Source organism: Gymnoscopelus braueri (genome assembly GCF_963280865.1).
Source record: "Gymnoscopelus braueri genome assembly, chromosome: 7".
In the NCBI taxonomy this organism is placed as follows: domain Eukaryota; kingdom Metazoa; phylum Chordata; class Actinopteri; order Myctophiformes; family Myctophidae; genus Gymnoscopelus; species Gymnoscopelus braueri.
In genome coordinates this window covers 23,349,749-23,377,301 of record NC_137608.1, presented here as the reverse complement: position 1 = coordinate 23,377,301, position 27,553 = coordinate 23,349,749, and the positions used below count along the sequence as shown (strand labels likewise).

General features: G+C 41.8%; 1 protein-coding gene across 1 annotated transcript in view; it reads right to left on the bottom strand.

The window, feature by feature from the left end:
• Positions 1–27,553, bottom strand: part of sh2b3 (SH2B adaptor protein 3) — an 83,844-nt gene that overhangs the window by 13,928 nt on the left and 42,363 nt on the right. The window contains exons 3-4 of the mRNA XM_080433961.1: positions 7,471–7,572; positions 5,560–5,654 (exon numbers count right to left, since the gene is read on the bottom strand). Coding sequence (XP_080290087.1) covers positions 5,560–5,654; positions 7,471–7,572 — 197 coding nt within the window. The remainder of the gene's footprint in view (positions 1–5,559; positions 5,655–7,470; positions 7,573–27,553) is intronic.

Genomic DNA, 27,553 nt, shown 5'->3' with positions numbered 1-27,553 from the left:
ATACTGACCATGATATTGACCACGATACTGACCATGATACTGACCAATGAAATCGGTCAATCAAATGAAGCTACAGGAAAATGAACAGGAACAGGAAATAGGTGTGCCACCTTCCAGAAACCCGGGACGACAGTTATGCACAGAGCCTATAAAGGATTCATTAACCTTAATAAGGCCTCGTTCCCACTTTAGACCAGATAGATGCCAGAATCGTAGTTAAAGGAGTAGTTCACCCCCGTATTTTCTATCAATTACACACCCCAGGAAGTCTTGAATTCATGCATATTTTTTAGTTTTTGTCACATTCCTAAGCCAATAATTCGATGACCGGGTGGCTGCTCAGTAGGAGACCAGATAGACTCCGCTGGTCATCAAATGATTGGCTTAGGAATGCAACAAAAACAAAACAATCTCCACGAATTCAAGGCTCAATTTAGACAATGTTAATTTAGACAACTCACATGTCCCTGGTTCTGGTGACTGATATAACTTTTTTCATTTATGTTTATATTATTTTAATGAAAAATAAAAACAAAAAACACGGCCCTCTCACGTATTAGAAGGACAATATCAATCACCAGAACCGGAATCTAACATGGTTAAAATGGAGTTTGTAGTAACAGTAAGTTTTAACAGCGGGAGACAGTAGGCGACTCTGGGTGATAAAAATCGCCCAGAGGGCATTCCTGTGGTTGTGATTACCGTATGTACGTATACCGTACGTGTGGAAGGTAAACATAGCAACACATGAATTTGATTGGCTATCGCCGGACGACATCGTCCAAAAGATTAAAAATATCCATGTTTTCAACATCGCCCCTCCGCCCACTTTTCGACTATTGCCTCTTCGCCAGCTATCGCCAGTAGTTGCCGGCTCTCATAGACGAATAATGCACTTCCGGAGAATACTATCCTGAATCGCCCGCTCTCAAAATGCACCGTTACAGTAGGTGTGTCTGATAAAATGAATATCAAATATCTAGATACTGAATCAAGTAACTTAAAAACTGTCTTAAAAATTATCTTATAACTGCTTAAAAAATCTATGTATAGACATGTTTACAATGCTATTATTAAGACTTATGTAGCATTAATAAAGTTAACAAGCATCCCATAAAGACTTATAAGTAACTTATTAACTGTTAATTAATGCTTGTTAATAGTATTATCAATGCTATTATAAATGATAAACAATAATATAGCTTTCATTAACAAGTATAAGGTTAATAAGCATCTTATAAGGACATATACGTATCTTATTAACTGTTAATGCTTGTTAATAGGATGTTCGTTTGAAGTGCTACAGAGGGGGTATTCTCAACTCTCTCCCTCTCTCTCTCTCACACACACACACACACACACACACACACACACACACACACACACACACACACACACACACACACACACACACACACACACACACACACACACACACACACACAGTGAAGAGAAAGGAGGCTTGTCTTCCTGTTATTCAGAGTTCTGTGAACTCAAGTCAGCATTTCAGCAGGATTTGTTCTGGCTTCCTTCTCTAACCCTCACGCTCTCTCTGTGTATTTATATGTGTGTGTGTGTGTGTGTGTGTGTGTGTGTGTGTGTGTGTGTGTGTGTGTGTGTGTGTGTGTGTGTGTGTGTGTGTGTGTGTGTGTGTGTGTGTGTGTGTGTGTGTGTGTGTGTGCGAGCGTGCGCGCGCGCGCGTGTGTGTGTGTGTGCGTGTGTGAGCGCACACGTGTTGTGTTTGCATACACACTGGGTGGAGTGAGAGTATGATATAGCAGAACAGTAAGGCTTAGTTCAGGTCTTTACTGGACTGACTTCCTGTCTAGGCTTGGTCTCTTTGTGTTCCTTCAGCCTGCTGTTTCCTCTGTACTCACTGGAACCCCCCCCCCCCCCCCACCCAACCCCACCCCCCACACACCACCACCACCACCACCACCACCACCTCCTCATATGTCACAGTTACTAAACAGTGTCAATCAACATTAGTCAACATTTTACAGAAATAAATTCAAGTGCTGTCATTGCAGAATTATGGATGCCGGCGTTCACGTGGTTAATGCCCTACTTTGTCGTACAAGAGTGTGGCTCAAAAGTAGTGTTAATTTTGTTGACTAAGACTGAGACTAAAATACTAAGATTTTGATATTTAGTCGACTAAGACTAGACTAAGACTAAACAATTTCAGAAGACTAAAACGAAATAGCGTGTTAAGTCTTAAGGATAATAAGGATAATTCCTTTTAACAGGACGTTCATGAAAGTCCTTGCGGGCTTGTTTCCAATGAGGGCCTGTGAGCAATTAGGGGTTAAGAGTCTTGCTCAGAGACAAATTTCATTTAATCGACACATATGCTGGCGTGGCCTGGAATCGTACCTGGGGCAACCAGGGCCTCTGGCTCCCTAGGCGGGCTCACTAACCACTCAGCACTCAGACTAAGACTAAATCAGAATTTGCTGTCAAAACTGCTCAAAAGTAGTGGAAATAGCCGATCTACCAGCTCACAGCGCCTATTTTCGCTATTTTTGATATTCTTTTTAAGTGAAAGTGATTACGTGTGTCTGTATCAGTGGGGTAAAGTAACTAAGTATATTTACTCAAATACTGTACTTAAGTACAATTTTGAGGTATTTCTACTTTACTGGAGTATTTCAAAATTCTGTACTTTTATTTCTACTCCACTACATCTCAAGAGGCAAATATTGTACTTTTACTCCACTACAATTATTTGAAATCTTTAGTTACTGGTTACTTTGTAGACTTTCATTATCATTACGAAACCTACATTAGCCACTTCAGCCCTACATATACGTTTCGGCCATTTGAAAATAGCCGATCTACAAGCTCACAACGCGTCGCGATGCAAACGCATTGTGAGCTTGTAAATCTGCTAGTTTCAAAAGATTTTTATACATTTTTGAAAAGTTGTGAAATGGGACATTCTGCATAATCAGCACGTTCTACTTCTGGTACTTTAAATACATTTTGATACCAATACTTTTGTACTATTACTCAAGTCGATTTTGAATTCCTGGCTTTTACTTTTAAGAGTATTTCTATATTGCAGTATTAATACTTTTTCCACCACTGGTATGTATGTTTTAAAAAACATTAAACCAATGAAAAGTAAGAGCTTGTGACTAAATAAATAAAAACTACATCGGTCCCATTGGAACAGACGTTATTCTTTCCATTTCCTGAAAAGTAACAGTTTTGGACATCCACCCGATAGCACCCAAATATACTATGACGAGACTTGCGAGACACAATGGAGGTCGGATTCAAACCCTGGGTCCTCGCGCTCACAAGAAGCGTATGGACTGCGCACCCTTAATGGTCCATTTTTACACTCAATTTTCAATTCAATTCAAAGAGGCTTTATTGGCATGAGAAAACATACGTTTACATTGCCAAAGCTAAATGGAACAATACAATCAAAACAAAATAATGTACTGTACTATATGTACAATTGAAAGGGAATGACAATAATGTGTAAACAGAGCTGTGTTACATTGCAATTCTCACAGTGAAATGGTACTCTACACTCTCAGAGGTAAATCAACACTGAGGGTTTTACTGTATAGCCTTCTCAACACAAAAAAACAACTAAGTATTTACTTTAGGTTGACTTTTGAATTGAAATGCAATTTTTCTCACAGGTCTGGAGTACCTATGAAGTGATGGATTGATTAATGATGAAACGCTGCTGACTGCTGAAATATGTTTGTTTGTGCCATGTAAGAAATACAGGAAGACACATTGTCTGAACACTGACAATGCTGCTTTCTCTTCCTCAATATGGAGCACTTTGCGCACAGAAATGTATGGAGTAGAATTTTTACATGTGCACACCGTTCCTGGTATGAAGTTCACCATGTCATCAGTGCCCATACCCTAGGTGGGGTTGGCGTAAGGGCCTTTCTGTGTGTTCTCCCCGTGTCCCCTAGGGTAGGTACCCGCACAAAAACATGCAGAAATGCTGGCCTCTATACTGCCTCCCCTGGTCAGCCAGGGCGCCTGATGGAGGGGAAAGGAACTGGTTGGAATAACGTGTTCCTTCCACGCGCTACGTCCTACTGGGGAAACTCCCCCCTGTCAGGTGATAAGAAGCGGCTTGCTAGCTCCTCATGCATTGAAGGAGGCATGAGCTCAGTTCTGGGCTCTCCCTAGGCTGGCAGAGGGAGAGTAGCGCCCAGGATCACATAGGCAATTGGCCTATGTTTAGGCCAATTGGCCAATTTAGGCAAACATTTTGGAATAAAAAAAATTAATACATTAAGTTCACCATGAGTTATTGGTCAACATAAATAAAATCTGCTAATTTATCTCTGCCAGGCTGAAAGATGAGGTAATTGTTTTCACCCGTGTGTTCTCTCTATACCAACACTGTTGTGGTGACGTAGTGTTGGTCTCATTGGTGAGCTTTGTAAAGATCGCTACGTCCGTCTCTTCCACATAAAGGCGGGCACCTACAGTATGACACGCATAGGACACAGACACAAGAGGAGAGAGAGAGACACACACACACACACACACACACACACACACACACACACAACACACACACACACACACACACACACACACAGACACACACACACTCACACAAAGACTGTGCTCCTATGACCCGCCCGCGCATGTGCACACGCACGGGAGAGATGCTGTTCAGCTAAAGCCCACGTCTGATTAACACCACCATACTAAATGTGACAACATACCCAGCGCTGCAGCGCAAATATAACGTGCACGCATGCGTGCGTGCGCACTGGACACAGCGAGACAGCGGGAGGGAGAGATGCAATTTGGCATTACTGTGTCAGACGGTGTTAGTGTTATTATGACGGCGTGCTGCCTGGTGGAAGATTTGCGCTCCACTGAGCACACCTTTCTAGTTGGATCAGTGGATTACGGGTGAAGAAATGTCCTGTGTTATTATGGCGAAAACCATCCAGTCCGTCCAAAATGTGCACACAATTCATAAACAGGAACACAGGCATACTGTACATCGGTGGTTCTCAAAGTGGGGGTCCGGGGACCCCCAGGGGTAAATAATTTTAACCACTTTAACCTTTTATACTTTGGCTATTCAAAAATAGCAGATATACAAGCTCATAGTATGTGTACTTTATATGTATGTGTAGTCTACAGTGTTTGTCTGCCTGAACACCAATGGGTGGTGTTAGGAGCTGCATCTCTTGCTTCTTTTTCCACAACTGAAAAATATCCGGATAAATAATTAATCATATGAAAATCACCAGCAATTTGGCGCTTTAGCCGTGTTTCGACTTACAAAAAAAAAAACCCAAAAAGTTTTTTTTTATTATATTTGATTATTACTATTATATTAACTGGTTTGGATTTAGTCATTGATATTTTGAACATTGACTGGGCTCAGAATTTCAGGCCCAAGGCAAGCTTGAATGTACAAATGTACCTGTCTGCAAGCACATGAGGTTCTGAGGTTTTGTGCGCGTGCGTGTGCGTGTGTGTGCGTGCGTGTGCGTGTGCGTGTGTGTGTGTGTGTGTGTGTGTGTGTGTGTGTGTGTGTGCGTGTCCCACCTGTTGCTGATACATTCTTTAAGCTCTGTGGTCCAGGAGCTAACCTGCTGGTCATTGTCAGTCTCAAATATTAGACTACCTGGATAGTGATTAACCTGCAGGGGAACAAAGACACGTTCAACATTAGCATACACAAAATAACAGTGTTCTAACCTGACCTTACCATAGTCCTATAGCACATCTTGAAACTTAGCATCAAGACAAAACGGTTATTTACACTGACAACATGTTATACAAGTTAAACCCACACTTAAACCGCCACACCTACATGTAAGTTAAAAATAATGAGTGGAGTGGAGATCAAAGGGGGGTTGAGGTCTCGTATGTTTGCAGTCCAACATTTTAACCCATTAAGATCGAGAAAAGCATCTGTGTCATTTTAGATTTCTTTGGCTATTCAAAAATAGCAGATATACAAGCTCATAGTGTGGCGCAGAGTGCCGCGCTATGAGCTTGTAGATCTGCTATTTTAGAAAAATCTTTAAAGATTTGTGCAAATCTGAATCTTGAATATATATTTTTTAAAGCGAACATTTATAACTCAAATCTTTGCTTCTGGGGGGAACAACATATTTGACTGTAAACTTGTATTGACTGCTCACAGCACGGTAAACGGCTGGGCATTATCAATATTATATAGATATCGTGATATTAGTCTAGATATCGTCTGGGATTTTGGATATCGTAAGATATGGCAAACAGTAAGTGTTGTCTTTTCCTGGTTTTAAAGGCTGCATTACAGTAAAGTGATGTAATTATCTGAACTTACGTGACTGTTCTACGGTGCTTCCCTGTTTTCTATGGTGCTTCCTATGGTGCTTCCCTGTCTTCTATGGTGCTTCCTAAGGTGCTTCCCTGTCTTCTATGGTGTTTCCCTGTCTTCTATGGTGCGTCCATGTTTTCTATGGTACTTCCTATGGTGCTTCCCAGTCATCTATGGTGCTTCCTATGGTGCTGCCCTGTCTTCTTTCTTTTTTTAAATCTCATAATTTAAATATTTTGTGAAAGCACCAATAGTCATCCCCACAATATCGATATTGAGGTATTTGGTAAAAATATATTGTGATATATTTGTCCATATCACCCGACCTTATGATCTTTGTTCCGAATTACAGTCTACAGACAAGTTGGTTGCATTATAAAAAAAGAATTCTCAGAAGAAGACCAAGTCAAGCGATACTGGATGATAGCATAATGTATCATCTAGGACGCATTTCCTCCTCCCCTATAGAAATGCAATGCAAACCATTATAACTTCCTCTCTCTGGTTCAGTATAGAGGGTTCATCAAAGTTTCATGGTAGTAAACAATTCAGTGGTGTAATGTGGAACCAATAAAAGTAAAATGCTAGCGTATGCTAGCTCACATGCAGCGCCTGCTTTCTTTTCATGTTTGTTTCTACTGAAACGGACCAGCTGGTTGCAGGAGAAATATCTCAGTTCTGAATGTGGATCTCACAGTACAGAGCATAATCCAAAGAGTAAATTGTTACACTCTCAGAGTTAAAGGAGTAGTTCATCCAAAAAATAACGTATTTCCTATCGATAACTCACCCCATGGAGACTTGAATTCATGGATATTTCTTTGTTTTTGTCGCATTCCTAAGCCAATAATTTGATGAACAGCAGCAGTTCCGGTAGGAGACACAAAGTAGACTCTTTGAGTCTCCTACCGGAACCGCTGCTGGTCATAAAATTATTGGTTTAGGAATGCGACAAAAACAAAACAAAAATCTCCATGGGGTACTCACTTTTCAATAGAAAAAGAGTCATTTTGGGGGTGAACTATCCCTTTAAATAACTTTTTTCATATTGTCAATGAATGGTGTAAATGTTTTTTTTTTACATTTCATGTCACGATTATTGTGGCCAACGATAATAACAATTATAGTGTGTGTTTGTGTGTGTGTACCTTTAAAACAAACGTGTTGATGTTGTCTGGCATTTCCAGACGATTGCAGCGTCGAACCTCCTGGATGTCAGAGCACCGAGCTGTCAGTTTGGGACTGGAGGCCTGCAACATGCACACGCACACGCACACGCACACGCGCACACACACACACACACACACACACACACACACACACACACACACACACAAGTTAAAATTAACATTCGGACAGAAGCACACACACAATACAACTAACGGAAATAACATGATGGGGGATGGGGGACGAACATGACTCATAACATTGTCCGGAAGAGAAAAGAAAGGAATGAATGAAGAGATAAAAAAGACACGGAAGAATGAAAGAGAGCGGGTGAGAGAGCAGATCCTATCCTGTGTCATTAAGTGTCTTTGTGTCCAACAGGTGTGTTCCTCTGTACACTGTACACCCCCCACCCCCATGCTATCTACACCCTCCACACCACATCCTTACATGTCTGGGCTTTTCTCATGCTTTTGTTTTTGTTTAGTTTTTTTACCGCATGTACCCAGTGGTGGAAAAAGTACTAAAATGTTTTACTTAAAGGAGAATTTGGACTAATATAAGGTTTTCTTACCTTTTCTATGATGTTATGATAGAAAAAAGATTGTGTATTTTAATAGCTTTTTTTTTTTACGTTCATAGTAACAGAACACTGTCAAAAAAATAAATAAAAACAGAAGTCTCGCTAGGCGAGATTGAAATCTCGTCTTTTTTTTTTGCATAGTGTTCTGTCACTATGAACGTCAGATCAAAAAAAAAAAAGCTATTAAAATACACGATCTAACGCAAGGCCTATCCGCGCACGTTTTAAGCTGTGCAGGCGGACCCGGGATGGAGTTATGAAATTAGGGGCTAAATAGCCCCTAATAGGGCTAAAGTGGTTAATGTATGTTTTATAATGTAGTAATTTGTATATGCAAAGTAACTAGTAACTAAAGTTTTCAAATAATTGTAGTGGAGTAAAAGTACAATATTTGCCTCTGAGATGTAGTGGAGTAGAAGTAAAAGTATAGGCTATTGGAAATAAACAATAAGTATAGACAATTGGTAAAAGTACATACAAATTTTACTAAAGTACATTACTTGAGTAAATGTACTTAGTTACTTTACACCACTGATTCTGGGTATGTCATAATAGGAAAAAATAGACAATCACATGGCAAAAAATTGACTTGGTGAAAATGTACAAACGTTTGGTGAAAATAGACAAACTGAAAACAGCTGATCTACAAGTTCACGATGCGTTGTGAGATTGTAGACTGACAACAACAACTTACATAGGATTTAAGTGGTTAAGCCGCTTAAACCAGGTCAGACAGGTTTTGACATATTGTGCTTTAAAATGTTCATGTTCTACATAAATAGAAAACAACGATCTTCAAGAAAAGAAAATAGGTATTTATTCTACTTCATTAAATTTGTGTAGTAATTAGAAAATAGTCATGCAAAAAGGGCAAAAAAAAATTGTGGTTTTGATTTATGCATTTAGACATGTAGGCAACGTTTGACTGACAATACAATTAAATGTTTCATTACATTTATTTAAAAATGAATTAAAAACAATGATATATATTTCTAAGTGCTTCTCAAATATTCAATAATTGAAAGAGTAATCGATAGAATACTCTCTAAGAAAATGATCGATGGCTACAGCCCTAGAATTGTCCCCTTGTTTCTTCACTACGACCAGTGGATGTACTGACCACGGGAGACCACTGGACCTAATTTAGCCATTTACATGAATAAACGTGGATGTGGGTTATTTTTTTCTCCCCCGCTCCATGTCTCCAGTGACCACAGCTCCAAACTCAAAGGAGAGGGACTCCAGATGGCCCACCGCAAGCCTGAGAAGCGACTGAATGTGTGCCCATGGCTGTGTGAAGTAAACTGTATGCATCTGTGTGTGCAAGTATCTTTGCACACCCGTCTGACAGTGTGTGTGTGTGTGTGTGTGTGTGTGTGTGTGTGTGTGTGTGTGCGTGTGTGTGTGTGTGTGTGTGTGTGTGTGTGTGTGTGTGTGTGTGTGTGTGTCCACGTGTGTCCGCCCGGGCTTGTTAGCTTCTCTGCTGAGCTCTGCCCTGAATGTCTCCTACTGCTCGGGGGTGGCTTGTCTGTGTGTGAATGTGTGTCAAGTTATGTCAACGTTATTGTGTGCGGCTGTGCGCAGTAAAATTCATACTGTTAAAATATGCCTCTTGAATGCAAAAACCTCTATGTGTGTACTGTATAATATGTGTGTCTATATGCTCGGCGGACCCGTTTTTATGGGTAAATATCCTGCTGTTGTTTTTTTTTACCATTCCTACAAACAATAAAAATACGAATTCCCCCCCAAAAACAATTTTAAGTTAAAAAAAAGTGCTGTCTCCCCAGGATCTCAAGCTGAAAACATTTGGGAACCATTGCTCTATACTGGCGATACCAAAGCTTCCCCCGGGGCGCGACCCCGGGGGAGGACCAGCGCTGAATGGGAAAAATGCTAAGCGAGACATGTAGGTCATTCTGCTGGCTCATACCATGTACAATGTTGTGCATCGTAATCTGGCTCATGATGATCGTTGTCGCTTTGCCTCTCATTCTCCTAGTCATTGCATCTGATGCATACGAACACAGCAAAAAGACCGTGGTATGTTAGATGTATGTCCAGGAAAATACCTGTCCGCAGGTACGCATGTGTGCAAAGACACACACACACACACACACACACACACACACACACACACACACACACACACACACACACACACACACACGCACACACACACACACACCCATGGTGGTTGCTCAGCCATGTGCACTGGGCCTTGGTATGGTGGGTCAGAGGTCATATGAGGAATGAAGCCATGTTGACGGCAGAACACAATGTAAGTAGAATGACAGTCAGCTACTTTTATTGAGAGCTGATGACTACGGTCTGTGTGTGCGTGCGTGCGTGCGTGCGTGCGTGCGTGCGTGCGTGCGTGCGTGCGTGCGTGCGTGCGTGCGTGCGTGCGTGCGTGCGTGCGTGCGTCTGTGTATGTCTGACATAGTGGACAAGAGAGAAAGAAAGAAACAGATCGCTTATTTGGCACACCTGGGCTTTGAACCCCTTAAAACTACACTTCAAGTTTTGGTAGAGTGTATTTCCTGATAATGCAGTCCAATTAAACGCACGCACATCCAAATACAATCTCAACAGATGCTGGATTTAAAAAAAAAGGTTACTGCAGAAAATAAATTATATCCACACACAGTTTTGAATGGTCCAAAAATGTATTTAATAATGTAGAAGTTGTACAGTGGTGTACAACAGTACTTCCTGAATAACCATTCGAAAACTAATCATATCAAAGTGCGTCCTTGTAGTTTGTGGCAAGGCCACCACCATCCATCATTAACTCAGCTGAGGAATCCTCAACTAAATTGATTTTTAAGTGACAACATTTGCAAACTTTTAAGAGTTACTGTGATTCCCAAATTGTAATAATGTGAGATGTTTTGTGGTGTTAAAACTAAAGTTTCCAAATAATTTAGAAACACACCCTAGCTACAGCACCAGCACAGAGAATGTACTGTATAGACATGACTTACTAGTCACTCTCTGCTTCTATAGCCATGAAGTGAATTGCAAAATTGAAGGGTATCAATTATCATCTTAGCGATTATTCTATCAATTGCTTTTTTGATTCATCGAATAATTTAGAATTTCATTTTTTTTCTCTTTTGGTTTAATATTTCTATTTTTAAAAATTGTTGCAAAAGAAATCAAATCGATTTTTTTTATAATTGACTAAATCAATTAGTCTGATTAACCACTTACGCCCTATTTTATACTTAATTGTACAACAGTGTTAGTTTGTTCGATTAACTGTTGCACAGTCTAGTACATCTCAACAAGTTACGGTAGGATCAACATATTGCATGCAGGAGGAGCAGGAAGAAGAGAGCAGGATAGAGCAGCGGGAAGCGGGCAAAGGGAGCGAGAGGAAGCGTCTGAGACAGTGGAAGACAAGAGAGAGAGAGACAGGGAGGGATGGAGAGCAGAAGAAAGAGCAGGGAGGTGGATTCCAGGGAGCTTTGTGTGCCGGATGAGTATGAGTCTATGTGACAGTGTGTGAGTCCCAGGAATGTCTGTGTTAATCCTGGGCACACACATTTACAAAAAGCCTCGGACACGTGCACGCGCACGCGCGCACACACACACACACACACACACACACACACACACACACACACACACAGGCATCAAAAGAATATATTACCCCCCCATTTCCTGACTTTGCCCATCTCATGAGTGCACTCCATAACTGTACAGTTCCTCTGCCGTCACCACAATGCCTAATAATATTAATGAGAGGCTCAGTGAGCCAGAGATGAGAGCAACATGACTCATTTGGAGAGTTGTAAAAGAATGAAAAACCGACAGGGGGAATTAACACGACATGATGTTGCCACATCCGCAAAGTTGGAGTTGCTCCGAGATGTTTTTGAGCGCATTCTGATAAATCTTTTATAGGATCGTAAGGATTCAGGACACATCAATAAAAATTATTTTAAAGGACCACACCGACGTCAATACATGTCTTTGTTCATTCACAGCTTTGGCCATTATATCTTACATAAACATAGATAGTTTTTCCATTAACGGCTTTATTTTTCGATTTAGCATACGTTTACATTTTCAGAGTTACAGAGTTATTAAAACATCACCACACTCAACCAATGAATTGAGTAAACACTGGGCAAACTTCACGGCATGTTCGGTTATAAAGTCATTGACATTAAAATGTCTATCTTTTCCCCAGGGTCTGCAGTATTTTCTGCTACATTAGATGTGTCAAATCAATCTGCACATTAAAATGCAATGATAAGTTCCAAGTCTCGGCAAGTTGATTTTTCATACCATGCAGAAATGAAAGGAACCCAATGGCTTCCTTGAAAATCAAACAACCCCATGGTATGCTTTGGGAAATGGTTGGCAGTAATGTCAAGTATACCGTGAGTCATAGTCAAGTGGCTCAACATGCCAGACCACCCTTTAAGATCATTTTAGGATTGTCTTACATAAGGGAGAGAGAGAGAGAGAGAGAGAGAGAGAGAGAGAGAGAGAGAGAAAGAGAGAGAGGGGCAGTGAGTGCGGCTATGTGCACACTACCCCGCCGGGGCACGCCAGGCTCATCGCTGAGGATATGAGAGGTATCTGACTCATTGAGAGGAATTCGTTATGAGCGACTGAATGAGTTTCTGACTAAGAAGCGTTTTGGAGGAACCATATGTGTGGTACGCGTCTGTGTGGGAAAAAAAAAAAAAAAACAAGCAACAGATGTCTGACTGCTTGAGCAACAACATGACAGGCCATATGTCTGTGAAACTGCCTTGTACTCCATTCTGTAAATACTCACTAAAACTCCATCCCGCTCACATGTGCAGCACACACACACACTTGCACACGCAAAAGAAAATGGTGCTTTTTCTCTTTGTGCCCCCTGTATCCCATCTTTGAGCATCAAATGAATGAATAAATAAATAGTCCTAGACCTGTAAATGTTTTTATTAACCCATTAAGACCTGAGGCCGATTCTACAAAATGTCTTCTAAATCCTAACAGTTTTTCTTTTTTAAACTGTTAGGCGTTAACAACTTTTTCATGTCAAGAACCCCCAAAATGATATGTATTTGGCCGCGGACCCCCATCTCAAAATATGTTGTTCCAGGGACCCCCCAGAAGCAAAGATTTGAGTTAACAAATGGTAGCTTTAAAAATAAATATGTTCAAAGATTTGCACACATTAAAAAAAATAGCAGATCTACAAGCTTGTAGCGCGAGCTTGTATATCTGCTATTTTTGAATAGCCAAAGAAATCTAAAATGACACAGATGTGTTCCCGGTCTTAATGGGTTAAACTAGTGTTAGGCAATGGTGTGTGATTATTAATGTTTCTTGATACCAATGTTTTTCTGTGGTATGTGTATGAGTAGGCACGTGCATCTGTGTCTGAATAGACGTTAAAAAGCAGAGCTGCTTCGGGACACTAAGCTAGGCATTCACCCCATTCCTGTTAAAATAAACAAAAAACTCTGCTAATCTGACTTCTCTCTACCAGCCACCGCCTCGTACCAACTTTTGGCCCACACAAACACACTGACATTCAGACAGAGACAGAGAGACAACAGAGCCAGTGTGCATGATATACAGGATAGTGTCACAGTCGTTGATGTCATTAATTTATTTACCACTCCCCTATGTAAGGGATAATGTACACTGAGCCAGTCATTATTGTCACAATAAACCCCATGGCTGGCTTTATTTCGGAATGATTGGCTCTACAAGCTCACAATGGGTCGCATCGCTAGAGTATAAAATAGCGCTTATGTGATTAAAACCAGGCAAAGACAACACTTATGCCATATCACAATATTATGATATGCAAAATCACAAAAGATATCTAGTGTCATATCACGATATCGATATAATAGTGATATTTTGCCCAGCCCTACAGTCCCAACACATTGTACATCTAGGATGAGGATATATCATAACCCACAAAACGACGTTGTAAGTTTAGACTTGGTGGTCTGTAGTCTCCAATTGAAAGTCAGTGGAGCAAATCAGTGGAGAAACAAAAAAAGAGATCCTGTTTGTTCTTAAAAACAACAACCCATCTAAGTTCTGACCAACAATGTAGACTTGTTCTAGAAGTATACAAAATGCTGAACAACACTGTAAAACTAAATCGGCACTATAAAAAGGATAGTCTGCTTCAATCTACAGTATAATATTATGAATCTGCAATATCATTTTGCTTTTCACTATTTAGCCTTTCAGTCTGAGTCAAGCTTTCACTACTCAGTTTCAGCTTTCAACACACACACACACACACACACACACACACACACACACACACACACACACACACACACACACACACACACACACACACACACACACACACACACACACACACACACACACACACACACACACACACACATGATGGATTGTTATCTTGCGCAAGACATGGTAGAGTATTAATTAGTCTTTACTGTGCACTATACTGGAAAGCCTGAAATGTTAAAGGTTTTTGACATTATATGGAATGTTGAAAGGATTTTATTCCTCAAAACATTTTTTTTTATATATTCTTCCGTTATTGAGATAGTCGACCTATTCATGATTGTTATTGAAGTCTGACGCCAAACTCCCACAAAAGGTACAACTCTTCATCAAAATGTTATTCTGATGTGCTCACTTATATTTCGTAATGTAGGTACTGTAGGTCCATTGTGCTGCACCCCCCCCCCCCCCTCCTCCGCCTGCATATGGGACTTACTTATGGATTTTGGCGCAATCGACCAAAATGGCAAAATCTAAGTGAGAACACCAACATCAGAATAGCATTTTAAAGAACTGTTGTACGTTTCGTGTGATTTTGAGGTGTTTTAAGATGTTTTGAGAGCCCAAAAAGGCTGAATTCCCCTGTAAGGTGAGGTGGGACCTCAACATTGTTATCTGGCCCACAACACTAGATGGACAAAAGTCGAGTTGATATGCTGCTACACAATTCACAAAGGTCTCCACACGCCAGCTGGCATAAACACTTTATGGAAGTTGTTCACAAACAAACAGAAATAAACAGCAACGGATGCATCCATGGAGTCTCAACCACCCACATATACAGTGTCTTTCTTCAACACAACAACGCATGTGCTCACACACACACACACACACACACACACACACACACACACACACACACACACACACACACACACACAGGATGTTTGGAGTCCCCAACGTTCTTCCCAGGGTCCCTTTCTCAAGGCCATCTCCATGGCAACTGACTGACACTCAACATTCCACTGTCCCTCAGAGGGTCACCGTGGCCAACGCTATCCGGGGTGTGTGTATGAGTGTGGTGTGAGTGTGATATGTAGTGTGTGTGTGTGTGTGTGTGTGTGTGTGTGTGTGTGTGTGTGTGTGTGTGTGTGTGTGTGTGTGTGTGTGTGTGGGCGCACACACAGGAACATCCTTAAAAAGACACTCAGAGACGTGTGCACCGGCACACCAAACACACAGTTAGTGCTGCTGCTGGGAGAGGCAGTTCTCCTGACAAGGCACACAAGCTTTTACATTAAGCACTGCCGGACGTTCAGTCACACATTTCCTTTTTTCCACCTTCAATTATGCTTCATATATTTAAATCCAATCAGTGCATGTTGTCGTGGGTGCGTGGGTGTCATCAACATTTTCCTAAAATATTCAGTTACTGTTATCATAATTAGTCATCAATATCTTCGCCAGACTGAAGGCCGGTGGTGACGGAGATTACGTTTTCACCCCGTCTGTGTGTACTGTAATGTGTACTGTCTGTCTTTTCCCTGGATCACTTCGAGCATGACTTCTTCTTCTAGCCTTGGGCGGGGTCTATGGTCTGGAGCCAAGCTATTCTTCTTCATCTTCTTCTTTCGCGTACCATCATCAGACGTCCAGCTCAATGTCGTGCAGCCACGCCCTCGTCTCAGGTCCCACATCAAAGAGGCCAGCCTCCAATGGTGGTCTACAACGTATACAGGGGACAGGTGGTGATTATGTGGTCGGCAGTCTGTTGAAGCTCCCCGCACTCACATGCTGCGCTGCCGGCCAGGCCCCACTTCTTCATAGATGTTTTGAAGCAGGCAACCCAAGTACGCAGTCGGTTCAGCAGGGTCCACTGCCGGCGTGGCTGATCTTCTCCTTCTCCCAGATGTAGCGGTGACAACGTGTAGGCCCAGGCGACTCCCACTCCTTCTTCCAGGATGCTGCCATCCATGCATTTGTAGACAGGGCATGACGCAACTCCTTATATCTGCCTACCATGTCCATTTCCACCTAACTAGATGTTCCACCATTTACCATTTTCAGGTAGGCAGGTAGGCAACCTTGCCTGGCGGAGATATGCGCTCTTTCTAGACGTATTTTCTTTGAGATTATGTACTGCTGATACTGATGCTGATGGGGCTGTTGTGACACAACTTAAAGGTGATATACATCTATCATTGTTGGTCCCCATAACACATCCGGACTGCAGCACGTCCTCCTTTTGTCGCCTAAAGAATTCTCTCAAAGATCAACAAGCTAACAGGTCGGAAAGTGTTTCACTGCATCTCAATGCTAGTGTCCACATGGCCACGTGTGTTGTCTTAGAGCAGCGCTACTCAACCCGCGGCCAACGCAGCGTCTCTGCGGCCCCTCATGGTCAAACCAAAAAAATATAATTTAAGCACAGGATAAAAACATACATTTCCGTTCAAATATATGGGTTGCTTCATTTTTTTTCAAAAAACAAACAAACAGACATACAGGTGCGTCAATTGTTACAGGTATAATGCATATAGTTTTCTATGCATTTCGGGGTTTTTGGGGGGTTTGACCCCCAACTTTTTTTCGGCCGCGCGCCCGGGATGGGTGTCCCTTATTTCAATCTCTGGGGCTTGGGCGATAGATTTTTCAAAACCGGTATTTTGATTTACATTTTACCGCGATTTTCGGTATTACCGACCAAAAAAAAAAGTCTGTATTTCCCCATGATCTGAATGCTATATTTCTTATCCGCCGCTAGATGGCAGCAGCGGCCATTATAAGAGCCACAGCACACTATTGTCCGCATGAATGCGATGCGATATAAACATTTTTATAAACCTTTTTAAAATAATGAAACAACAAGGTAACAACATTTATTAGTCTACAGTACACATGGAACCTCAATTCAAAAACAGTGCATAAATCCTGAGTGCAAAATACTGTGTGGGTATTAAACTAAAGTAGACATCCTCTTGTAAACATTAAACAATGAATTAAATGACCTTAGGCTTAGAGTGCAAATAGTAAATACAGTAACTTATACTGTAGCCTTAGTGCAAGAAGAGCATGACAACAAAACAAACTGCTATCTCTGTTTAGCAAAATAATAAATACAACAATATAAAATACAGTTGTCAGTGGCAGTGCAGTGCAATAATTAAAAAAAATATCCTTGCCCATATTAATGTCGCAACATTATCTTCATTCAGCCTAGCCCTAGACGTCATGTCTCACGTTACCAAAATAACGAAATTCTGCCACTTAGCCAGGCTACTTAAAATAAAATAAGAAGCTGAGCTGAGCTTTAGTAGGCTGCCTGCAACAGGCTCTTCTCCAGCCTACATTTAACAAAATGACAAAATAGAATAAACAAAAATACAGTTGCAGGGACACTTTACTCACTTTGGCTAATAATTATAAAAACTTAAATAGGCCAAATAAAAACACAAAAGGCCGCTCATCTTAAAATAACGGGGGGACTGAGCTGAGGCTTTTCCTACTTCTTGCGTTTAAGGTTTGTCGCCAGAAAAACGAGCATATTTACCATTTCTGGCTTGAGCAGAGAACGCGATGGGGTAACAATATTCCCTGCCGTGCTGAACACGTTCGGATGCCACACTCGTAGCGCACGCACACAAATACCTTCGGGCCACCCTCGACATCAGTGGAAAATGACGCTGTCCGTAATCTTTCCACCACATTAGCGGATCATCGTCTCCGTTGACCACATCCTCATGACCATATTTGGTCAACTCCTCAGCTGCTCGCTCCTCCACGGTGCCAAGTGTGCGGTCTGCACCCGTTACCTTCTGAAGGAGACTGCCCAAAGTCATTTTTGTCTTTTTTGGGGGGGGCTGTGGAACTTCGCCTCCTGCCTCGCCTCCAGCTTCCTCACCTGGGTCTTGCCCTACAGTTGTTGTGCCAGTTGCAGCTGCTCCTCCATCTTCTTCTCTCCGCTTCTTCTCTTCTGCTTGCCTCTCCAGACTCACCATCTCTGTCTTCAACAGCAGCTTTGTGTCCTCCAAAGCGGCGTCACTGCTCTCATAACCCCCGCGATACCGAGGATCAAGGAATGTGCATTTGCGGGTAAAGTCCCGCACGTTTAAGCCATATTTGGCCTCCAGTTTGGCCAGGATTCCCTGCTTTATGGTCGTTGTTAACGGGAGATCACCTTCTTTTATTTTGAGCACATCATCTCTGCATAACCGGAGCATGGGAAGGAGAGCAGAGCTGGTCACGTATTCTTCGGCTGATAAAATATCAGTGAAGTCTCCGACTGGTTTCAGTGCCTTGTAAACAGCCGTTAGGACGTCAACGTCTGACCAGTTGAGTTTCAGCTGGGTTCTTCTGTCAGCTGCCAGGACGTGTATGATCGACTCGGCGTGCTTCAGAAAGCGCTCGATCATAACAAGTTTAGAACCCCAGCGCGTGGCGCAGTCCTGTAAATAATAAATAAAAATACATTTTAAATTACTTATAGCCTAGTTAGTCATCACGGCCGAATAGGAAATATTACATGTACATTACATTACAGTCATTTAACAGACGCTTTTATCCAAAGCGACTTACACATGGAATAGTGTAATCAATTTAACAGATTATTAGACTTTTGGGGGATATATATATATATATATTTTTAGCCTATTACCGTTTTTAGATCTTGTGTCTTTTTAGCCCCCCGTTCCTGCTGTTGCTTGTAAAGTTCTCTCCTACGGTTCCAGCTGTGTGAAAAGGCAGCGGTGATGCTACGTACGTTGGCCAGTCTATCCAATACTGGCCCTTTCTGCTCTGCCACTGTGTTGGTAACAGCTAAATTTAGGTTGTGACCGAAGCAATTTATCCATGGCCAATGTAGATGATCCGTGATGGCGGCCTTGATGTTTGCACCATTGTCTGTAGTTATGGCAGAAAGTTTTCCTTCATCAAGCTGCCAATTCTCCAGTGCCTCTCTGAGTGCATTTGCGAGATTCTCCGCCGTATGGTTTTCTGGTAGGTAGCTGGTCTGGAGACATCGGGACTCGAGTTTCCACTCACTTGTAATTGCGTGGACGGTCAAAGACATGTACGGCGCCATATTTCTGGCAGACCACATATCAGTTGTTAATGCATAGCTGTCTAGTCCCGCCAACAGCTCTTCAACCTCACATTTTACTTCTTTGTACAATTCCGGAATTGCAGTTTTTGAAAAGTGTTTACGTCCAGGCAGTTCGTACTGGGGATCAAGTGTTGTTAGTAGATCATTGAATGACTGTTTCTCCACTGTGTATAAAGGCACCATCTCTTTGACCAGGTACCTGGTCACAGCACGGGTGCATGTTTTCCACCGCTGACTATCCCGGTTGTATTTTTTCACTTTAGCAAAAGCACTAGGAACGGATGTTGCTTGGACCTTCGGGAGCCTGTTAAATTCACGGACATGATTCTTCTCCAGGTGACATTGCAAATTGCTCGTATTTCCTCCTTTCGCTTTGACATCTCTCATGCAAAGTTTGCACACAGCCACATCGGGATTATCTGGTTCTCCTTTTTCATTCGGCTGGAAACCGAAATGCTGCCAAACAGAAGAATTTCCAGTACTTTTTTTAGACACCAATTTACTAGGACTTGTTTCTCTCCCCGCCATCATGTTTTGTTTACCTTCCTGTAAGCAGGCTCTGATATCGCGATATACGATATTACCGGTATATTGCCCAAGCCGGAGTTGCCAACACTAACCTTGCCATACCTTAGCTTTTGCTGAACTGATGCCACTGGACATACACACAAAATAAACAGGTATAGTGAAAAGAATATGATTTCAAAATGTACATTTTCTTATAGCAATAACAATGTGTAGTGTGTTACAAAATAAAAAAATCCAGAATAGGACCGAAATTTTTAGCTTGCGGCCCTTGGACTTTTGGTATTTTGCTGAGTGGCCCCTGAGCCATCTTAAGTTGAGTTGCCCTGTCTTAGAGTCTTAGATTAACGAGAGTCTAGAGACCTCCTCTGACTTGCAAAAGTAGAGCACAGTACTGTGTGAAGAGTAGTCTGCTTTTTCAAATGAAAACCACCCAAAACCAGGACCCCATGGTGGTTCAACGACATTTTAAAATGGTTTGAAAAATATATCGATACTCAAAGGTCATGGCTAGACATTTGTTTGCCTATTCAGCAATATAAGGTTGGCTAATATGAAATGTTAGGCTTCAGCTTATCTCTGAAGACTTACTAGACCATGGTAAGTTTTGTTACATCAGCTTGCTCAGAATACCGCAAAATGAGTCTGGCTTTGCAAGAGAAAAAATAAAGCGTGTCTCCACAGAGGGAAAAAAAAAAGATTTAGTGCAGACAACCCCTCCTGATATCAGACTAGATGTAAAACCAACGCCTCACAGATAATTGGGACTGATCACCATCAAAATCTGCTCTGTTGCTACGTGACATTGATCAAGGATGTGGGAGGCACACACACTCACACTGAGAACTTGCAGCATTACCGAGAGACTGAGAGTGATGAGAGCGTTCTAAGAAACCTGTCGGCAGGCATTCAGAGACCTAGTCTGCTGTAATGATTAAATGTGTCAGCGCTGCCCCTCCTTGCAAAACTTCTCCGAAACACTGATAGTGGGGCCCAATATTAAGAAAGAGCAGCAACATACGCAGAAACTGAACTAAATTAAATTCCCAGTAATGACTTCACGTGGTTGCCGTACAAAGCAGAGCAAGCCAGACTGAAAGGTGACAGGCCCGTACTGTAGATGTACTGTACGTGCATGGCCGCTTTCGGTTTGTTTACGAACGTCAATGCAGTACATCTGCATGTTATTGAATATAGCCTACATAAGCTCCTTCTTCACAGAATACAGCCCAATTATGTTGCTCTTTGGCAAATGATGACTGACTCATTGTGCACTTCTTCCAGCTCCAAGGTCACAATATTGCATGCTTTAAACAAAAAGTCATAAGTCACAAAATAGTCCTTCAACCCAGGACACTGCATGAGAACACACAGACTACATTTCTCTTATTTATGGTCGGGAGATAAATGTCAGAATGTTGTGTGTCCAGCTAACTCAGAAACTCTGAGAAATATAAAGATATCAATATCTAGGCCTACATAAATATCTTTTCTTCACAGTTTGCAGAATATGTGCGCGCACGTGTGTGTGCATATATCACCAACACTGAAAGTACAACCGAAATGATCACAAAAACCACTGAAACTATGAGATAACCCTCCTGAGAAATGGAGAAATGCATATACGTCTGTTTTTAGTGCGAAGGCATGCAGTGCATTCATCTGTGCTTGTGTGTGAGTGTGAGTGTGAGTGTGAGTGTGAGTGTGTGTGTGTGTGTGTGTGTGTGTGTGTGCGCGCGTACACATACGCACAACTCATCCGCACATGTAAGGCTACAGTGTGTGTCAGTTATGGGTGTGTATGTAAGTCTGTGGGTCAGTTATGGGCGTGTGTATCTGTAGCCACTAACTATGCATACGTGTAAAAGACAAGTACAAATGGCAATCAAGGTCTTTTGTGTGCAACACAACCTTTCACCCACACACGCCTTGCCCTTGGTCATTCATGTCTGAGTTCTGACCAATTTGCGGTGCCAGAACTCATTAATAACTGTCACTCAAGCACCTAGTTATAAACACAGTTAAACAGAGATGAAAAGCAGAACCTTCTGTAATCTGTTATGGATGAAATAATAAAGCAACCTTTGCCAGAAGGGTTAAATCCTTTCTTCTTGCCCTGCCCTTCCTCTCTCTGTCTGTCCCTGCCCAGTGCCATTGTCCCACTAACAGCCTTCAAGGTGCAGCAGTTTACAAGAAATTATACAGAACCCGATTTATAGGAAAGATGATCAAACCATGATAACACTTTCCACATTTCGAGTTATGCCCCGATTTATGCTGCGACGACAGCGTCGTGCGCAAAAAATAGCCAATCTACCATCTCGCTACAGCTTGTAGATCAGCTATATTTGGTGTAGCGACACAGTCACACGACTACGGTAAGTGTTTCTCATGCTTCAAAGCCAAGTGAGACGTTCCAGAGCTGGAGTTAACTCACAATATCTGCAGCGCAGCATAAAAAATAAGCACTTTTTTTTGCATAGCGAGAAACGCTACTCCATACTGACAAATCAGCCAACTGCAAAAAAAAGAAGAAGAAAAAAAGTGTTTTTTTTTTTTTTTTGGGTAGACTGAGAGATAGATAATAATATTAATCGTCGCTGTCGGGTGGAAACTACCGTTACTTTTCAAGATTCAAATTCCAAAACAGGAAAAGTAGCAGATCGACAAGCTCAAAACGATCGCTTCACGCCGCGCTTCCAGCCGCGTTTCCAGCCACGTTTCGAGCTAGTGGATCTGCTATGATTGATGCTTTTGTGTGACGCTGTAGTATGATGAAGTAGGGTGTTAATTTACGGGAAAGAAAAAAAAAAGTTAAAATATGGAGATGGTTTCTGCCCTACAACAGCGAAATGTTAGATGTGTTTGGTCCTGTAATGGGAACCAGGTTCAGGACTTAAAGGCCTGGTGGGGGGAGTGGGGACGTGAGGTCTGACTCAAAAGGAAGCACAGTTGAGTAGAGTAAAGTACAGGCAAGCAGGGCAGATGTGTTTGCGTGTGCAACGCAATGCAAACACACACGCACGCACGCACACACGCACACACGCACCCACACACACAGATCCAAGAATGTGAGGGGGAAAAAAGCGCTGGAGATTGACTAAGACTGACTAATGGGCCAATGTGCTTTCAATAAGGAACTAATACAGATGACCATTGATGTGGCCAAGAGATGCATTGAGGGCATGAAATCAACTGGAGATGATTCACTGTAATACTCCAGTGTGATCCTTCCTGTGATTAACACTGCACACACAATACTAGAAAAAGAGTGCTCCTCTGAGCCAACATAGTATTCACTTAGTATCCACATAGTATTCACTTAGTATCAACATGGGTGGAAATGAAATCACCGTTGGCTCTGCGTCGTTTAGAGGCCCCTCAATGTGTGCTTCACATTTGGGATAGATTGGACGGATGTTTTGTGAAAACGGGACCCTCCCCGCACACTTTGTAAGCCAAATCATTGCCAATCAGAATGGAATATGACGAATCTCACTGACACAGGTTAATCACATGACTCCGGACGATGTGCCGGATTTGTGTGAGTTTTGGACAGCAGTAGGAGTTGAAGAAGAAGAAGACGGTGACAAATCTCGGAGGAAATGGGTGAGGCCTAAAACAGGTAGTTCCAAGGAATTCAGCAGAACAATGTTTTGATTGTTGCGATCCACGGTTCAAGAGTTATAGGTGCCACCATGAGATTTGAAAAAGTCCTACTGGGAGTTATGCATGCAACGTTTCACACCAATCGGTGCAGCGGGTTTCCGAGACTCAGTACTCAGACACACGGACAGATACATCTTTGCCTCCCGGCTTTCTCGGCCTGGCGGGGATCAACATCTTCAGTGCTCATTTAACTCTGAGTCAATTGGTTCCACTTAAATAATTACTTAGTAATGGAAATGAGGACAAAAGCGTGTGCAGAGGTGGATCACTGACACAGTTGGATATATGAGAGGTGATATACAATACAGCGAGCATGGGGACAGAAGCGAAACTGTCGAGGTAACGCTCGCTTTATACTTCATCATGCGGCGCGTTACGACGGGGTCACGCTGTTAAAATAGCTAATCTATAAGCTCACAACAAAGTCGCGATACGACGTTGTGAGCTTGTAGATCGGCTATTCGGTGTAAATCAGGCGTAAGGATGTGGCACAGCTTTCCCTCAGGGGCTTTCCACAGGCAACTCAGCCAGGTCAGGTGCACTAACAGTGTGGTTCCTCACACACACACACGCACGCGTGTGTGTGTGCGCAAAAGCAAACGGGCAAGCCACAACACACAGATATGATGTTGGCGCACGCAGAGGAAGATGACAGGAAAATAGGTAAACACGTGCTACAGTACATGTGCGCCCTTATGCAAGAACATACAGTATGCAACACATCATGTACAGTATGCACGCATACTCACTGAACAACACACACAGACACACACACACACACACACACACACACATAGAGGGAGCATTACAACGCCTTTCTGCAGTGAAATTCCACGAGAGAGAGAGAGAGAGAGAGAGAGAGAGAGAGAGAGAGAGAGAGAGAGAGATCTGACACAAACATCTTGTCCACATGACTCTAACCACCTTACTTCCTTTAGATGTTTCTCTAGATTTTCTGTGTCATACTTACACTCACAAACACCACACACACACACACACACACACACACACACACACACACACACACACACACACACACACACACACACACACACACACAAACGCAGCAACACTCCTGCACTCAGATATTTTTAAAGGTGTGAGAGAAGCAACTTTTCTACACTGCGTTCAAACGATGCACCCCCCCCCCCTTCCCCCCCATCTTTCTATGAACGAATATTTGAACAGCAGCAAACCAGAAGAGCTGAAGCGTTATTTGTTGGAGCAATAAGCTGCCAGGCCCCGTGTGCCTTCATGTTAACCTGGGGCTCCTTTGCTCTGCAGTCGCACTTCTCTGCGCCAGGGCAGTCACAATCATGACATTTTACATTGGAACATGTGAAATACTAATTACATTTCTGGTAGACTTTTAGGCTTTGTTAACAAAAATGTACAAATAACTTAAATATGTAAAGAAATGACATGATATATTTAATAATGTTATACTTTAAAAAAATTTTTTTAAATAGCCTATATCTACATTTTGAGCTTCTAGATATTTTGGGGAAAATATTTGGAAACGTATGAACATTTTTCAACATGGATTATGACAAATACGCGGGATTATCTCAATGAATTGCTATTAGGCGATTGTGTGATAATTTCGTCGTGGTGTTTTTGGACACGTTCAGTAGACGGAGCCGCAGGAAGAGCGAAACCTCACTTCAGTCAAAGACAGTCGAAGTCACTTACTGTACTGTAGGTGTTGGCTTTGCCTGCTAGACTAGTGGTTCTCAAAATAACTCTGAGAGCGTATGAATGGAACCAAATGGACCCGCCAGGGTCCATTTGGTTCCATTTGTACATTCTCAGAGTTACAGACCTGTAGGGGTCCATTTGGTTCATAACTACTGTATCAATACTTTTGCTATTATGATTGATATGCATGAATAATGATTGCTCAAATCAGACTTCCTTGTAGTGCTGGGTGATTATGTGTATTCTCACAATAATACTAGACCAAATGTTGATATAATGGAACATATTCTGTCATTTTCCCCCCCAGGATATCCTTTATTTACACAACACAATATATATTGTCTTTATTTAAATCAGATTCATGAATAACATCTAATATAACAAACTTGAAAATAAAATAAATGACTCGAATGACACAAATGACTCAACTGCAGAATGCAAACCAAATGTAAACCAAAGATTTGATTTGATGAAAGATAAAAACACTGACGGTAAACCAAAATCCATCCGAAATTTACAGGATGTCACATTCAACACGTCACTCAAGTTCAACATGTCATGTTTATGTAATGTTACTGTTTATCAGTGTGGACTACATGCAAATCACATGCAAATGTACAGTTGGTTACAGTATATCTGTAGTGTATTCAGTAGACAGTTTTAAGCTGCACAAATTACAATGAGTGCGAACGTGTAAATGAATCACTGTGACTGTGATCGCAATAAGATTTATTTTTGATGTAATAGAATGTGATTAATACATAGCAAATGTAAAAGGTGAAAAGTGCTTTTAGTTTTGTTTGTTATTTACAACATGAAAACACTGTTTGTTACTGTTCAGCAGGGGGACAACTTTTTTAAATTAATTTTGTAATGTATAAATGTCTGGTTGAGACAAAAACATTCCTTATATCCCACACATGTGTTTCACACCCATGTTAAACACATTAATACACACGTACAAATCTGTATCCATTATGCGACTGAGGTAGTTTATTTGTGGCACCATTTCTAAGTTTCATTAGTCAATCCCTGGAAAGAGAAAACAGATTGTGGGTGCGATACAAAGATAGTAGTGATGAAAAATGATACTATCAAAACGTCGTAGGCATCATCTATGTTGATAGTGACTCATACCTTTAGAGACTATCGAGTGCACACGACCGAGAACCACAAATACATACCCGGACGCCAAAAAGCGTGTATCAATTGTTATCTAATATCTACATCTTCAGCCCAGCATTTAGCGGACGTAGGCATCCGAAGACGTTCCAAAAAAGCATTGCTGAGCTGAACTCGCTCTGGTTAGAGCTCAGCTCATGCAAAATAGCTCCGGGAATAAAGCAGAATAAAGCAGATCTGCACAGCTACAGTAAACCCACACCTGCAGCGAACCAAATACCCAAATCCAACAAAACAAGTGCTTTAGAATGGTGACAATACAATACATTAGCATCCACCTGTAACAATAACTGTAGCAATAACTGTTGTTATTGGCTGATATATAATATATAGATACGGTAAGGTGCTGTAAAATACATTTGTCATGTTGATGTGACTACTATTGTGACTACTTGCTGCTATAGTGTAAGTGTCTCTGCTATTAGTTTTTTACGGCTACATGGACATGCCTTATTGCATATTTATATGTGTCATTGCACATAATTATACCTTTTTTCTGCCTGCCATTTATTATGCTATGCTGATGTGGATACTGCTGAAGGCTTCTTCATTTTTTCTTTTTTATTCTTATCTTATCTGAGTTGTTCTTATTTTTATCATTACTATTGTCGTTGTTGTGGCACCGTAAATTGCATTTGCCTCTTGTACCCGTATGAGGAGTGACAGATAAAACCCAGCTTCTTAATGCTTGATTCACACAGCATCCACCTGTCTGTCCACCTGCCCTCTTGCCTCTACCCCCAAGTCTATTTGTCTGCCTGACGGTGTGTCTCTCAGGTTTACATGATCTGTATGTCCGTCTCTCTGTCTCTCTGTCTCTCTGTCTCTCTGTCTCTCTGTCTCTCTCCGTGGGATTCTTCCTGTGTCTCTGGACTGGTTTGGTTCTGTTTTGGGGTAGGGCTGACTGGGCCCATGTGTGCAGAGCTTTAGTTGTGGTATGCAGCGAGAGCCAAATTAACGCTGCATGTTGCCATCTGAGAGATTGAAGTACATAGAGTAACACAGACCAGATGGACAGCGAGGGCTGGTTGCTGAAAAGTATTTTCCACTGATGTTGCAAACTCTGCTCTGTCAG